We start from the raw sequence: 17,846 nt of genomic DNA, 5'->3' as shown, positions 1-17,846 counted from the left end.
TCAAATATGCGTCATGCAGGGTAAATAACTAGGTCTTGAGGTCACTTACTGCATTTCAAGCATTGAACATGGTGTCTGAAACCTTCGAACGGGCATAACTTGTGACAGTTTGCCACTCTTGTTTTTGTTATGGTGTTTCCCTAAAAGCACTTGGAATAATGTTTAATGCATCCCTGCGACAAGATGACAGAATGTATCAACTATTAAGTTAACAGCATTGATGCGGCTTCACTGCGTTAAACACAAAAAATCAAATTGCATCTTATTACTCTGTGTAATGCACCCTTAGTAGTATAGTATCTGGATTGCAAAATAAATGCAGGATGTGAGTGTGGGGTTTAAATTATTTGGATATTAATGTATGTTTGGCCTTTTGTATTTGGTCTTGATAGGTAAAAACAATGTTAAATAATTGTTTCCTTGCATCTTTTAATGGTGGATCCGCCTACGGAGAATTAATCTCACATGGATAACATTAATTTTTTATATTTGGTTCTTATATGTGAATGGCAATATCATGTCAAAGGGAAATAACTCATTTTGGAAACTACCATGCAGGTGTTGTTCCCCTTACTGGACAATGTGAAAAAGCTATCCAGTACTGCCCCGAACACCAAGGACCAATCAGCGGAGGGCAACATCCTGATCCACCACTCGCGGGACACCGCAGAGAAACAGTGGGCAGAGACACGTGTACTCACCCTGGCAGGGGTGGCAAGGACGTTCACTGCACAGAGGAGGATATTGCAGGGGTTTTACCGTATGTGGAATGATGAATATGTCTTGCTATGTATGTGATGATATTACTGAATATGATGATCTTTCTAATTTTGATTTCTGAATATTATATTGATTATTCTACTTAATATGATGGTCTTTCCATATATAATACTGAATTTTATCTCCCCTTAATATTTTTTGGAAGACTTATTGATGAGTGCCTGTATGTTGGTTATTTGTCTGATTGGGCTTTCAGTAGTGTCCGGTCCATAACTCTAATCTCAATGATGGGATTTCTTAATAAGTTAGCACAAATGATCACTATATCAAGACTTTGTATAGCATGCTAAACCATGTCACATGCTAAAAGGTCATGGTCAAGGTGGGCACATACATATTTCAATATTCCTAATATATGGAGTGAAAGAACAAAGTCATGTCTGGCTGATAACTTTAGAGTTTATGATGGAAATTCAAAGTAAGTTGTTACAACAGTTTCTGATAATCTTATCAAGACATTGTGTTGTGTAAAACAACCATGGTGCCTTTTTAAAGGTTATAGTCATAGTGTACACTTGAAGTTTGTTATCATTTCTAACACGAATGTAGTGAGTAGTGAAAGTAAATTTTATTGTCTTGCCCAGATCTGTGTTGTGCTTGAAAAAAAAAAGATGCAAATTATAAAATTTTACTTCTCAACTCAATGTGTCATGTGTAAGAAACAGCCCCCTATGAAGAAGGGCAAGGTCGCACTTCAAGTCAAATTTTGTGACAAAAATATATTATGGCATGCCCAAGCATCATGTGAAACAAATATTATTTTAAGGATGTAAATTGTATGGTTTATTATTAGATAGATAGCTTATTCTATGCTACTTTTATGCATGATATTGTTATTTGTTATTACCAATATTAATGGGTATTTCTTCATTTGTAGAAGAATTTCCCCATGCTTGGGCCTTGCTTCTGGAACACATAGAAGTTGCAGCCTTGTGCCAAAATGCTGAAATATCCATAGCAGCCATAAAAAGCTTTCAGGAAATGCTTTTAATGCAAAAAGATGAGACAGCTTTCACACTCCCCACCCTCCCAGTTAAGCCTCCAGTTAATGAGTCTATAAATAGAACAGGGGAATCCCCTGAAGCAAACGGTAAATCAGACAATCAAAATGAGGCTGAAGAAACAACAGGAAATGAAGACTATGACATTGCATTGTGGTCTGCGGCCTGGAAAGTGTGGCTAAATATAGGAACCAATGCAACAAAGCCTCCAGAAGATTCCAATTCCCTGTATATTCCATCGCAAGCGTTCTTGACTGCTCTGATTCAAACATTCCCGCCCCTGTTGGAGCACATTAAGACCAGATTCTCTGTGTCAGATCTGCAGAAGCTTTCCGGGGTGTTGAAGCGGTCCCTGACGGTGCCAGTTCACGGGGACAGCTCCCCGTTCATCCTACCTGCGTACCCAGATGTGTCCACCACACCGCTACAGGAGGCTACGCTGCAGGCAGTGGAAGCCATTATCAAGGTGATCATGTAAACATTTAACACACTTTCAATCTGATCTCTTTTCCCTCTAAACTTTGCCTTGGTCATATTCCCACACAATGTAATCAATGATCTCTTACAATGAGCATTTTGAAACTGACAGATTTTTAGCTTAGTTTTGTAACAGTGTGGATAATACCAAGCATCTTATGGCACAGATGATGTCTGAAATGTTTAGAAGTAGCCTTGTGCCTCAACACAATGTTTTCACGTTCATTATATATATATAACTATTTTAACTATCAAAATGCAAAATGATAATTTCGATACAACATTAAATTCTTCTTTGTATACAAATGTTTTCCAATACCATCTTCTTTTATATATTAAATTATGTATAATAACAATAATACAAATACTGTACTTTAATAATAAGTTATAATAAATAGTATATGTATTAATACACTCATTATTAAAATGCATTTTTTTAATTAATGTAATTGTATGTTTCCCTGGATTAAGTCCAACGTTTAAGTTTAGATGAACTGTACAGAAAGTCAAAATTAGCATCTTACTTTTACATCTTTTTACTTTTTCAGATTTACATGTATCAAAACTGTAAATAGCAAAACATTTAAATAAAACTTTCAATGTGTTTTGAGGGTCACCATGTGAACTCACTGACAGATAAGGTACATAACACAATAGAAACTGAAGAATAGTCTAGCCTTCTGCCTTGGAACTGTTCCTATGACATTCATTTTTAGACTTACACTATGTTTAACTTGACAGAATGAATACCTGTAGACCTTTGATTTCAGACTGTAAAAGCAGGGTCGGACACTATGCATAACATGTACCCGGACATCTTTGACCAGCTGATGACGTATGTGGACTACGGAATACGGGTGCCAAAGTTTGGGAAGATTGAAACCAAGCACATCGGCTCTGTCCGAGGACCAACAGTAAGAACATAGTCATGTTCTTGAGAAACAGGGCTTAATGCATATGTGTAAAGTGTCATCCATGATAGCCTGTGTAGTCTGCACAGGCTTATGTGGGACAACACTTTCAACTGTTATGTTTTTTTATGCTCCCCATATATGTACATTTGGGGAGCATATAGTTGCCAGTTTGGGGTTCCTTACTTACTTCCTTACTTCTGTCACACTTTTGTTACAGTTTCTCATAGCGCCTTCAATACTTTACCAATCTCTTCCATATTTGGCATGTAGGTACCCTGCATGGACCTCTACCTTTTGATGCGGTTTGAGGTCACTGGGGTCAAGGTCACCGAGGCTAATAATAGATTTTCAGCCACACTTTTGTTACAGTTTCTCATAGCGCCTTCAATATTTTACCGTTCTCTTACATATTTGGCATGTAGGTACCTTGCATGGACCTCTACCTATTGATGAGGTTTGATGTCACTGGGGTCAAGGTCATGGTCACCGAGGCTAATAATAGATTTTCCGTCACACTTTTGTTACAGTTTCTGATGTGCCTTCAATATTTTACCGATCTCTTCCATATTTGGCATGTAGGTACCTTCCATGGACCTCTACCTTTTGATGAGGTTTGACCTCACTGGGGTCAAGGTCACCGAGGATTATAATAGATTTTCTCAAGGTCACACTTTTTTCCACACCATATATCGACAGAGCATCATTGGGGAGCATCCATCAGTTTTACTGATATCCTTGTTTGTTTAATGGAGGTCTCTTCCTAGCCAAAATCCAGTTTAGACGGAAAGTGCCGAGGCAAATGATAGACAACATTTTACACACATGCATATATGCACTGTTTTCCAAGAGTGCATGAGGCTCATTAGTTTTAGGTACAGGTTCACCAATTACAAGCATTCTTACGGTAAATCTTAAATTAGTCTCAAATATTCAACAAATGGAAATCTATACTCAAATATGACAAGTATCGGAATTGGTTAGTTGCATTAAGCTCAGACTATGTTAAAATTGAGAACATTTGTAGTTGTGGGGCCGGTACCAATAACATTTTGGAGAAGAAAAAAACAACTATGGCACATGTTTGTCAAAACGCCTGGAATCTTGATAATTATGTTATATTTTGGTCTTTATATGTAAAAAAAATCATCAAGTAGCTTTTATGAATATTATTCAATGAACATAATGTTTCTTGACTAAGGTAATTTTGCCCTCAAGGGGGTGATTTAGTATTCCACATGTCTGTACGTCATGAAGCTTGTGTATTGCCACTCTCCTTTAATTACTTGATGGATCTTGCTCATAATGTTACTTGTATGTACCAGTTGACTTACCCTAATGTTTTGATTATTTGTATGCCCCCTGTAGGGTGGCATATAGCAGTTGAACTGTCCGTCAGTCCGTCCGTCTGTCTGTCCGTCTGTCTGTCTGTCTGTCTGTCTGTCTGTCTGTCCGAAAACTTTAACATTGCCAATAACTTTTGCAATATTGAAGATAGCAACTTGATATTTGGCATGCATGTGTATCTCATGAATCTGCACATTTTGAGTGGTGAAAGGTCAAGGTCAGGGTCATCCTTCAAGGTCAAAGGTAAAAATAAAAACAAATCCAAGGGAAGTAACAAGCTTTAAAGGGAGATCATTTATATTTATCATTTGGCAAGTACAGATCATTTTTACAAGGGAAGTAATATTTTTTAAAGGGATATACCGATAATACAAAAAAATATAATCAAAGCGGCGCAGTAGGGGGCATTGTGTTTCTGACAAACACATCTCTCATTAAGATTTTTTTGGCTGTGACGAGTTTTAGCAAAACTATGGCCATTTGTCTGTTTTTCCACTAATGAAAATATGGTCCCAAAATTTTGTGTTTTCAACTCCTGTTAATTTAAAGGATTTATCTTGCTAAAACCTTTACAGTTGAATGCTTTAATTATGTAGATGCAAGTCAATTAAATGTGTAGATGCAAATAAAGAAAAAAATTGCTGTGACAAGTTTTGGCAAAAACGAATTTTGGATGCAACAAGTCTTGGCAGAATTTGTCTGTGTCAATACATGGGAAGTGGGGTAATCCCACTCTTTTACAGATTGAGAATAAACTTGTTCTGTTAATTAATAATGCAAATTAAGCAATTTGAAAAACAACTCTAAAAGATAATAAGTACCAAAAATTGGACTGGGTCACTGAAGTGCCCTGCGATCTCACCCATAAAGCATTCAATTGAATCCGTATATTGTTATTTTTTGTTTCTTATTTATTTGTTTTGTTTTTCCTAACATACTTCTTTTTCAACCTGTTTCCCATCTAAGGTTGACTGGGTAACGATGAACTTTGTGCCATTTGCGGAGCGCTGCGTCAAGTTGATAGTGGACATGTACCTGGCAACGGCTAGCCATCCTACTGTTATACAGGCCCATGTCCTGCAGAACATCATCAAGGTAAGAACTAGGAGTAGCTTTCAACTCCATGTATGTTTTATCAAATGATAGCATTTATTTTCTGTACCAGTTTAAGTGAAAAGTGATTTTAACTGTAAATATATTTACATCTTAAGTGTGTGATTCGTTTTAATTGCATTTGATTATAACTCAATGTAATTATAAATAAATATCTGTTCTTGTTAAATCAATTATACAACATCAAAATCCAAACACTTAGATATTATGTTTATGTTAATATGATACAACAAATAAATCTTACAATTATCAGAACTCTAGATTTCAGGATTTTTACTTCAAACAAAAAGGTCAGGTATTGAATTGTATGCATAACAAGAAATATCTTTAAAAAAGATATACGGCGTTGATAGTTCAACGAATGAGATGAAGGATAGCGAATGTCTTTTTCTGTGCAGCTCTTAGCTGCATCACACGCAGTACTGGATGTTACGCGGAGTTTTCGCGGCTTATTTTACATTATTACATATTGCTGGTCATAAACCTATAGATACAAAACAGAATACCAAAAGAAGAATGGAAGTGAAATTAAAACATATGAGTCAACCCGCCACACCCGAAGTATCCATATTTATAGGCGCGTTCTTCGAACAAACCTGTTTTAGTGGTTTGTCGGGCATTGCTATTTGGTTCGATTATTAACAGTATCGAGAATCATCGCGCTCATGCTTAATACATAAGTCAATATGGTGGAATAATTATTGTTTAATTAATCAAAAATAGTATTTATCATTGTATTGTTGAAAACACATTTAGAATCTATTATTGACATACCATAATTATATTGCTGAATATCTTCATTTAACATATTTCTGGTCTTAAGAACATTCCAGGTCACCTAGTTCATGGATAGCGTCTTTATTATATAAAGATTATTTTACTGGCCGTGAACTCCGGTGATGACCTGTATATAAACTCTGACATTCACACACTAACCGCGAATTGACCCGATACCTCGCGGGTTGAAATGCAATACATTAAAGTGAGGCCTCGCTTCCACTGCTCTTTATACTTTTACATGTTAACATGTTGACAGGAATATGGAAGTAAGTACTAAATATGAGAATATAGCCTTTAAGTATAAACGCTTTTGCGCTGGTAATTCTCTGAAAATAAAAGATGCACGCACAAACTGTATTGATGTCGAGAATTGAGTGTTAAACTGTTCTATCTATTAAGCCTTTTCATTAGAGATAAAATTGTTTCATGCAGTAAAACAGTGTTACAAAGACGCGGATATGTTTCCAATGTTCTGATGGTATACTCAAATCAGCCAATGGAATAAATGAAGTGTATTCATTCGTACCTAGCCGCGGGAAATTTTATTTGAATTTTATTGGACACTTACAAAGGTCAGGTAAAGGTGAAAAGCTGGCTTAATACAGCTAACGCGGAAAAAGGTAATAAAAGAATTTACCTCGACTTAATATTGATAACTAACCATGGTGTAGAAACAACTATGTGAACAAGATTGCATCACACTAATTTATTGAGATAAACTCTGAGAAAATCATCTTGCTTTACTGGAGGGCATGTTTCCATTTGAGATCAGGTGTTTTGATATTCTTGTCTGGATCTGTTTGCAGAGAACGCATTGAGGTTCACCAAGGAATTACTGTTATGTGTAACCTTTCCCACTCAAAAGCAAAGTTAAATTGGCTATGTTCAAACAGCATAAAACCAGAACAGCCTGTGAGTAACTCGCAGTCTGTTCAGGTTTTATGCTGTTTGCTGCTCATCAGTATCTATGGGTTGGAAATGAAGCATAAAAACTTGAATCTAGTAAGAAAGGTCTTTAATTAAATTTAACTTTCTAAGGGACTACAAATGCGTCAAAATATCTAATTTTATAGGTAAAGGGGAACGGAAAAAAAGAAAAGTTCTTACTTTCCAGCTCAATGATCTTTGTCACATGAACTGGCTGTGTCTATGTATATTTGCTGTAAAATATCATTACCTTGTGTAAACTCCCATGTAAAAAAGAAAGGGAGATATTTGTGTTGATCACACCGGCATGTATATGAGTTGTCTACCTTGAGATTAAATTATAGATAAATTTTGATGGTCTTAAATAAAACAGTTTTCTGCATAACATACTTTAAAAAGCTATTGACATTGATGCATTGGTATTTCATATAATGAGTGGTACCATGTGAATGTCATAATTATTAACCAGGTTTTTATTAACCAGGTTTTTAACCAGGTTTTCCGAAGGAAAAAACTGGTTATTAGATTGGCGAATGCGGGCGGGCTGGCTGGTGGGCTTGCGGGCGGGCGGAACAAGCTTGTCCGGGCCATAACTTTGTCGTTCATTGTGAGATTTTAAAATCATTTGGCACATTTGTTAACCATCATTAGACGGTGTGTCACGCGAAAAAATTACGTCAATATCTCCAAGGTCAAGGTCACACTTTGAGTTCAAAGGTAAAAAATAGCCATAAATGAGCTTGTCTGGGCTATAACTATGTCATTCATTATGAGATTTTAAAATCATTTGGCACATTTGTTCACCATCATGGGACGGTGTGTCGCACGAAAGAATCACGTCAATATCTCTAATGTCAAGGTCGCCACGACTAAAAATAGATTTATTTTAAAACAAACTTACAAAGGGGGTTAATTTTGTTTGTTCATTTCAAAAGTTCAGTTTGAGTTGTCTCCCTTTATCAGATTTTTTTTCACAATGAAAACCTGGTTTTGTGACAATTTTGTCCCTTGTTAACCAGGTTTTCTGAAGGAAAAAACTGGCTATTAGATTGGCGAATGCGGGCGGGCTGGCTGGCTGGCTGGCGGGCGGGCGGAACAAGCTTTTCCGGGCCATAACTTTGTCGTTCATTGTGAGATTTTAAAATCATTTGGCACATTTGTTAACCATCATTAGATGGTGTGTCGCGCGAAAAAATTACGTCAATATCTCCAAGGTCAAGGTCACACTTTGAGTTCAAAGGTAAAAAAATAGCCATAAATGAGCTTGTCTGGGCTATAACTATTTCATTCATTATGAGATTTTAAAATCATTTGGCACATTTGTTCACCATCATGGGACGGTGTGTCGCACGAAAGAATCACGTCAATATCTCCAATGTCAAGGTCCCCACGACTAAAAATAGATTTATTTTAAAACAAACTTACAAAGGGGGTTAATTTTGTTTGTTCATTTCAAAAGTTCAGTTTGAGTTGTCTCCCTTTATCAGATTTTTTTTCACAATGAAAACCTGGTTTTGTGACAATTTTGTCCCTTGTTAACCAGGTTTTCCGAAGGAAAAAACTAGCTTAGTTTGAATTCTGAATACTTCTAATTTTAAAGTTGATGCATAATAATTGCTTTATATGGTGACAATCAAATGATGGTCAAACAAAATAGCAGTTTTTATGCCCCGGATTAAATAATCAGGGGTATATAGTTTTTGGCCTGTCTGTCTGTCATTCTGTCTGTCTGTCATTCTGTCCCAAAACTTTAACCTGGTTAAAGTCAAGGTTAAAGTAGGGTGGCATATAGCAGTTGTACTGTCAGTCCCTTTGTCTGTCTGTCTCTCTGTCTGTCTGTGCATCCATCTGAAAACATTGGCCATAACTTTTGCAATATTGAAGATAGCAACTTGATATTTGGCATGCATTTGTATCTCATGGAGCTTCACATTTTATGTGGTGAAAGGTCAAGGTCATCCTTCAAGGTCAAAGATCAAATATATGGCTTCAAAGTGGTGCAATAGGGGACATTGTGTTTCTGACAAACACATCTATTGTTAATAAATGTCTTAAGTGAAATAACTGTGTTTGATATCCTACAGAAACCTCTGTGTGACATTTTTTATTTCCTCTACATCTTCTCTTAGAAAATAATTGCTATTATCCTCTATTATCCCGAATGTGATTATGCCAATGATATTACCTACTGAAAGTACCTTACATGTTTCTTCAAATAAATGTGATTGAACAAAAGTTGAGTGTAGAAAAACAAAACGAATTTTCTATGCATATGATAAGTTTCAAAAATGTGTGTCTTATTCACTAGAAAATGTGGTATCTCATGCTACACCTTGTTTTCTTTTCATATACCCATTCTAAATATAAGGACATGTGCTATATAGCTTTTTGCACCTTTAAGTTCTCTATTTTTCTTTTGACTGACCAATTGCATTATGTATTTTTGATGAAGTTATATTCAAGTGTCAAGTGACTTCTAGCAAAGTAAACAACTTCCTTCTTTTATCATTACCTTATTGGTAATATTAATTTTCTTTGCTAAAGCATATGATAAAAAGATCTGAAACGTGTTGTCATTTTATACCATGATTTATTAAACCGGCAATGTGTAACATTTCTTTAACTCGTTTGATTAAATATTTTATGAAATGACAATGTTCAGGTCTTATATACCTACCATTATTGCATTTGTATAAAGCTTTATTTTTCAGAAGTATAACTTTATTCTTCTACATGATATTCAATGTTTTGTGCATTGCATTCCAACAACTTTGTTACAGTTCACTTTAATGTGTGCAGTTTTGGATAAAACCCTGCAGGATTCTGTAAACAAGTGAACATTACCTCACCCCCTTACTTCTATATGGCTAATTAACCTGAAAGCAGGTGCACACAGAGTTTTGATTGACACCCACCAGGCATTATAACACAATTACCCATCTGCCCCTCTCACCACTGGCTCTGAAAAAATGGGCTTGAAGTGTTGCAAAGTCATATAAATGAAATTGTAATTACTGCATACCTTCCAACATTTATACCCCAGTTGCCCTATTATACCCTTAAGTCAGAGCCTGGTCTCATTAGGCCAAGAAAAGTGAAAGATGTGGAGGAGTTTTTGTGTGGTTGGTTGCGGTAGAGATGTGGGTGATTTGACACCGAGATAGTTGGTAGGTGAGAAGTCTTTACTTAGGAGTGACAAAGTGCTGATGAGTCACTGATGGTGAAAGGGTGGGAAGAACACAGATGGGTAGTAAATTATTATATATACAATTTGAGTCTAAGAATTGTTAATATTTTTTTTTTTTTATTAGTAATGTAAATTGTATATTTTAAGTCAAGTTTTATTTGGAAACATCTCGATATATTTGAATATTGTATTACTGTTATTCCGTGCATTTTGTATTGGACTTATTATACATAAATTCTGGTCATTCATTCTTCGTGTTTACAGTGAATGCATTAACCCTTTACCGCTTAGATACGTATTTTGACGCATTTGTAGTCCCTTAGAAAGTTACAATTAATTAAAGACCTTTCTTATTATATTCAGGTTTCAAAGGCCTTATTTCCTACCCTTAGATACTGATGAGCAGCAAACAGCATACAACCTGAACAGTAGTATGCGAGTTACTGCAGGCTGTTCTGGTTTTATGCTGTTTGCACATAGCCATTTTCACTTTGCTTCCGAGTGGGAAAGGGTTAAACCAGCTTTCGTTTATTTTGGTTTTACCAGAAAACATGTTTTCAAATACATCAAACCAATAATCACACCAGGCCATTAATTTCCTATTAAATTTCATTTCAGATGGTATCAGGTTGATGCAAAATAAACTTGGGTTGCCTTCCCTAAGCTATTAAATTTCAACTGTTATTCCTAGAGGTAAAAATTTTTGTTTAAAGAAAATGTATTATATAAATATTACAAATTTATAAAATCAGTCACTTTATCAAATTTCAATGCACATAAACAAAGGTCTAATTGTACAGCACACGTCATTAAGAACTCATACAGGTCAGGTCCCCAGAGACCATCTGGGTAGATTTCAGACCTTATAGCATGCAAGGAACCCTACCACAACCTTACACAATAAAAACAGTTCATCCTTGATTACCAGTCATTTAATAAACATTTGTTGTTAAACATTGTTAACTTGAAAATTAGCAGGATAAAAATCATTTTTTAACATACATGCCATAATTTTTTAGGTCCAAAGCGGGACATTACATAAAAAATTGTCGGGACATTTGACCAAAAAGCGGGACACCTAAAACGATCTATCATTTCACCTTTACTGTAGTCAGTATAGTACTAACAAATACTCTTGATACTTTTATTCAAGACATAAAACATCTGATGTGAAGCATGGAATCTAAAACATAACAATAACAGTTTTATAAAATAATACAATAGCAAACAACGAGGATAATATTCATCTTTTTAGAGTACAAAATCTAGAACATTACGAAAACAATACTCATTATATTAACTTCAATGGCAAACATTAACGCAGGGGAGGCTATCCAGTACACTGAAAGTACAGGTTACAGTAAACTATCTACCGAACAGTTACACACGGAATGCGCGGCCGTACACATTTCGGAGGTAGGTTTTTGGTGGAAGCAAACCGTCTTTGTGTTCATTTTAAATCTCAACAACGCCTCAACCGTTTTTACACCAACAAAAACAAAAGGACAAAAGAAGTCTATGGATTTTTTTCTTTTTCATAAAAAAAGAAGTCTATGGATGCTTTACTCGAATTATTTTTTTTCTAATGTTAATAATCATATTTTGTTTTCTTCTTATATACACAGATTAAACTGAATTGTGAATTGTCAGGCGCTGTATTGGGGTAGTGTCAAACTGTGATGAATACCAACACGTTGTTTTTATTACAATAACACAAGACAAGATGGGTACCACTTTTACTGTTTGTTGCGATGTTTTTTTAAGCATGTATCCATGCGCAGTTTGTTACTTGTCAATTGTCGCGGTTTAATTGGAGTAGGGTCAAACTGTCATGCATAGCACCTCGTTGTTTTTAGCTTAATTGGAGTAGGGTCAAGCTGTCATGCATAGCACCTCGTTGTTTTATAACAATTACACCCAATTACACTAGACAGGATGGGTATCACTTATTGGACTGTTTGTTGCAATTTTGGTATATTGCACATTCGGATTATCCTGCTATTTATGAACTAAACATTGAATGTAAAAGACTCATTAATGACGTAGAGTTAATTTTACAAAACAATTGTTTTGTAAACCGTTTCAAACAAATACAAAAATAAACACATTTTCAACATTTATTTCATTATAATACAACTATCGATAGCAATAAGCGACCACTATCTTGAAGACCACCATGGTGTGAATGCCTGATGAAATCAATAATTAGCCGATAAATCGCTGATAAGGTGTCATAAACAACACTGGTACACACAATAAGTAGAATGGGATTGTTATTTGGGGGCAATAAAGGGATTAGCGGGGGTAAGTGTTAGCGAAACAGAGCTTGAATAGCGAATTATATTGGGAACCTATAGACCTTACATCGTTTTTTACGAATGTCGGGACAAATAGTCTCATATCGGGACGGCGGGACAAAGGGCCCAAAAGCGGGACTGTCCCGCCGAGATCGGGACGTATGGCATGTATGTTTTTTAATTAAAATAGTCAACTTTACCCCTCATTCTTTTAAGTTTTGGAAGCTAAGCATTATCCCCTTAAAATACAATCAATGTTCAATACACTGTTGCTGAGTTCAATTTTTTTATCAGAAGATTATCCTACTTCAGTAGCCATTTGCACGGGGATATGTGTGTTTTGTCAAGTGACTAAAGGTCACCTATTTGGCATTGCCGTTTTGTTTTGATGTTCTCTATTCTTCTTTGCATAAGCTGTGACTTTAGAGCCAGAAATACTTTACCATTTTATTCATTAATCTACCAGTGAAATCAACCATGTTGCTGACTAGATAACTGTCTTTCAAACTGAAGAGCAAACAGGAAATGGCAATATTAACCCAAGGCTATCTATATTAACCCAAAGTCAAGTCTTAATAAACATAAAGGCCCACCCAGGTTCCAAGACTGTTGACGAGAGATTTGGATACAAGGACCCCTGGGATAGCAATTAATCTGTGCAATTTGCCATGAATCCCTTTATCAAAGGTCTCAAGGGCTGGTGTGTAAGATAAGCTTTTCTCCAAGATGTAATTAAACACTAAAATAACTAGAGATCCTCAAACCAAAGTTGTGTCTGTTATACAGGCTCAATGGTATTTAGGCAATGTTTGTCTTAAGACTAATGCATCCAATTATGGTTTATATTTTAGGGGTTTGTTTTTGCTATTGTTTGCATCTTTTCAGTTCTTGAATGCATAGACCTTACTTTAATATGTAACATTTTTGCTGCATTAATTTTGCTTGCTGCATAATTTTGCTTGCAAAAGTTTATCATATTTTATGGATCTCTTATTTTTTTGTTTAATAAAGACAGTTGTGAAAAGTGATTATAAATGTATTTCCTGTCTGTGCATCTCTACAACTACGGTTAGTTACCAAGAACAACATGAAACACTAAGATATGCAGAATCTATTGCATATTGTAAATGGTTATAAATAATACAAGTGTGTTGATTTGTAAGTTGTTTGAGCCCTGTATCACTTAAAGAGCTTTTTCTGTACCAATTATCTAATACATTGGTAACCAATAATGGACTGTTGGTTGTATGTGCAGTATATTTGCATTATCGTCAAATTATTTATTGGTCTAACAATCAGTCTGTAAATTATGCTATTTGCCTTACAAGACAAGACCCAGTTACTATTCAGTTGTAAAAGCCTAAAAAATGTAATGACCAATTGAGATATCCTCTTTATTTTAGTTTCAGAAAAAAAATCTGAAAAAAATCAGGCATTTAAAAACTAAATTGGATATGCCCATGTCTATAATTTACGACTATAACTGCATTTGTTTACATCTCACAATTGTGACATAAGGATGTCCAGGGTATTAGCGAAAGTTTGGTTTTTGCATGCACACAAAAATCATACATTAAAACTATCAACATGAAAATCATATTTTTACCAAATGGTTGAATCACTTTTATAAAGTTTCAGTAATGCAATAAATAATTTGAATAGGGCAACGAAGTTTTTACAAAGTGGATTCCTTATAATAATATATAAAACCTTCTATAAATACTTATGTTCAGTAAAATTTACACGCTAAATAGTGTCATTTATATTATATTAAAAAAAAAAATATGTCTCATGTGTCTTTTTGCCTGTCATTAAGATATTTTCAGCTGCAATGCTGGTCATGTGGATTTCTTTAATAATATCTCATTAACTTGACTTACTGTCATAATAGTGTAAAAGTGTTTTTTTTATGTCCCCCACTAAAGTAGTGGGGGACATATTGTTTTTGCCCTGTCTGTCTGTTGGTCTGTTGGTCTGTTTGCGCCAACTTTAACATTTTGCAATAACTGTTTCTATATTGAAGATAGCAACTTCATATTCGGCATGCATGTGTATCTCATGAAGCTGCACATTTTGAGTGGTGAAAAGTCAAGGTCAAGGTCATCCTTCAAGGTCAGAGGTCAAATATATGTGGCTAAAATCGCTCATTTTAAGAATACTTTTGCAATATTGAATATAGCAACTTGATATTTGGCATGCATGTGTATCTCATGGAGCTGCACATTTTGAGTGGTGAAAGGTCAAGGTCAAGGTCATTCTTCAAGGTCAGAGGTCAAATATATGTGGCCCAAATTGCTTCTTTTATAAATACTTTTGCAATATTGAAGATAGCAACTTGATATTTGGCATGCATGTGCATCTCATGGAGCTTCACATTTTGAGTGGTGAAAGGTCAAGGTCAATCTTCACAAGGTCAAGGTCATCCTTCAATGTCAAACATCATATAGGGGGACATTGTGTTTCACAAACACATCTTGTTTAATCTTGTAAAGCAAAATATAGATCTTTGTTGTTTTATAAGACCTGTCTAGTCATGTTTAATCAATCAGATTTCCTCTGAAATGAAATTTATTAATAAAAATTTCACTATTGTTATGTACTTAATACATGTTTAATAAGTGTGGAATTAAGTAATGAGACAATGTGTGCATAATAAAAGAGTATAATATTGTATAAAGCAGATTCAATTAAGACTATTATGCAATCAATCATTGGGTTATCTATTATACCCAAGCCGTCTTTAAGAGCTTAATAAAAGACTTGTTTTTGTACAATCCTTTTAATAAATCCAAATCCATTATATTAAAAGATATTTTAAGATAAAGGCATAAGCTATTTTAAGGTCATCACAATAGTAGAGTCACACTGCACTGTTTACTTCAAATATTTACCTATACTGTTATCAAGAGATTAAAATCAGAGAAACATGGTAATTTTGTTTTTGATGTCATCTTGTCAATCCAGCTGTTTGTGAGAATTGAAGCGAACCTGAATTAATATACCAATTAAAACTTTAAAGTAAAAACTGAAGTAAAGTGGGGAGTTTTCTTAACTGTAAATTGTGCATTTATACCTTTAACCAAGAAAGGAATGAGTACTGGTTTACTGACCACTGTGATATTGCTGAACTACTGTTGAATATGCTGTGATATTGCTGAACTACTGTTGAATATGCTGTGATATTGCTGAACTACTGTTGAATATGCTGTGATATTGCTGAACTACTGTTGAATATGCTGTGATATTGCTGAACTACTGTTGAATATGCTGTGATATTGCTGAACTACTGTTGAATATGCTGTGATATTGCTGAACTACTGTTAAATATGCTGTGATATTGCTGAACTACTGTTGAATATGCTGTGATATTGCTGAACTACTGTTGAATATGCTGTGATATTGCTGAACTACTGTTGAATATGCTGTGATATTGCTGAACTACTGTTGAATATGCTGTGATATTGCTGAACTTCTCTTGAATATGCTGCTATATTGCTGAACTACTTTTGAATATGCTGTGATATTGCTGATCTGCTTTTGAATACACTAAAAACTGCAAAAAAGCAATCACACAAATTAAACATGTATAAGTCAGCCAGTTTCCTCCTTAAATAGACAACATAAGATCTAATATTTCTGATTCTTATTCTTCATGCTGGAAGCTTGGGGAAAGGTAACTTGTACCCTTTGATCGATGACCTGTTTGGAAGGCAACCAGCAGTGCCAGATGAACATACCAGTAAAAGACTCAAGTCTGGACCTCAGCTTCTCAGATTAATGACATGACCATAATAATTGGGCTTTTGACACTATTTTATCATGTTTTTAACCAGGTTTTACCAAGGAAAAAACTGGTTATTAGATTGGCGAATGTCAGCGGGCGGGCGGAACAAGCTTGTCCGGGCAATAACTTTGTTGTTCATTGTGAGATTTTAAAATCATATGGCACATTTGTTCACCATCATTAGACAGTGTGTCACGCGAAAGAATTACGTCAAAATCTCCAAGGTCAAGGTCACAATTTGAATTCAAAGGTCAAAATTGGCCATAAATGAGCTTGTCCGGGCCATAAATATGTCATTCCTTGTGAGATTTTAAAATCATTTGACACATTTGTTCACCATCATTGGACGGTGTGTCGCGCGAAATAATTCTATCAATATCTCCATGGTCAAGGTAGCCACAACTAAAAATAGATAGATTTTGAAACAAGGGGGGTAACTATGAACAATCAGTAACAATGCACATTTTGAGTTGTCTCCCTTTATCAGACTTTTTTTTTCAAATTGAAAACCTGTTTTTGTTACATTTTTGTCCCTTGTTCTTTTATATTATTATATGGATCTATATTTGTAAATTACTATGATTTCATTTGTTTGCTGAAAGATAATGCCATAGAGTTTTCAAAGGGTTTTCAATAATAATTATTTACTAAAGGTCAATTATAGAGCTGGATGGGAGATGACCTAAATGTTTAGCTCTAACAAAAATTATTTAAAAAAACAAACTTTAATTTGAGAATTTTTAGGTACCTTCAGAGGAAAATATATACGTGTTTTATTTACAATCGGGAATGGGGCCATATTCCCTGAATTTGAACGAAAAAAATCACTGCTACAATGTTACATGATAACTTTGTTACCTCTGCCTCTTAAAGATTTCAACTCCCATGACATGGAAAAATCACAAAGAAATTAAAATTGGCATGGTGAAACATGAAAAAGAATTTAATTAGCTTTCCTACACAATTTTCATGGTTGTTTTCCGGGACAAACAGTCCAAGAAGTTCATCTATATATATTTATTTACAGCATTGTATAGCAAACAAAAACAACCGAGGGACAAGTTTTTACAGTAATAAGTGTTTATCACAGAGTTTAAATGGTTGACTGAAATCGTGGTCAAAGTTTATTATCTTATCAACAATGCGATAAAGATTCTGTGTTTGGAGTGGACAGCAGTTGTCTTTCTCAAGTTGTAACTTGCAAATAGAGCGAGTTGCAAGTGAACCACTAAGTTGACTTGT

At 35.0% G+C, this 17,846-nt stretch overlaps 1 protein-coding gene across 8 annotated transcripts in view; it reads left to right on the top strand.

The window, feature by feature from the left end:
* LOC127878034 (protein MON2 homolog) overlaps window positions 1-17,846 on the top strand; it is a 450,013-nt gene that overhangs the window by 405,100 nt on the left and 27,067 nt on the right. For all 8 annotated transcript variants that reach the window (XM_052424435.1, XM_052424430.1, XM_052424454.1 and 5 more), the window contains 4 exons: window positions 559-760; window positions 1,658-2,247; window positions 3,029-3,172; window positions 5,483-5,611. In XM_052424435.1, coding sequence (XP_052280395.1) covers window positions 559-760; window positions 1,658-2,247; window positions 3,029-3,172; window positions 5,483-5,611 — 1,065 coding nt within the window. The remainder of the gene's footprint in view (window positions 1-558; window positions 761-1,657; window positions 2,248-3,028; window positions 3,173-5,482; window positions 5,612-17,846) is intronic.

This window comes from Dreissena polymorpha, chromosome 1 (genome assembly GCF_020536995.1).
Source record: "Dreissena polymorpha isolate Duluth1 chromosome 1, UMN_Dpol_1.0, whole genome shotgun sequence".
NCBI lineage: Eukaryota > Metazoa > Mollusca > Bivalvia > Myida > Dreissenidae > Dreissena > Dreissena polymorpha.
The sequence above is the reverse complement of the archived record's forward strand: the minus strand, read 5'-3'. Positions and strand labels throughout refer to the sequence as shown.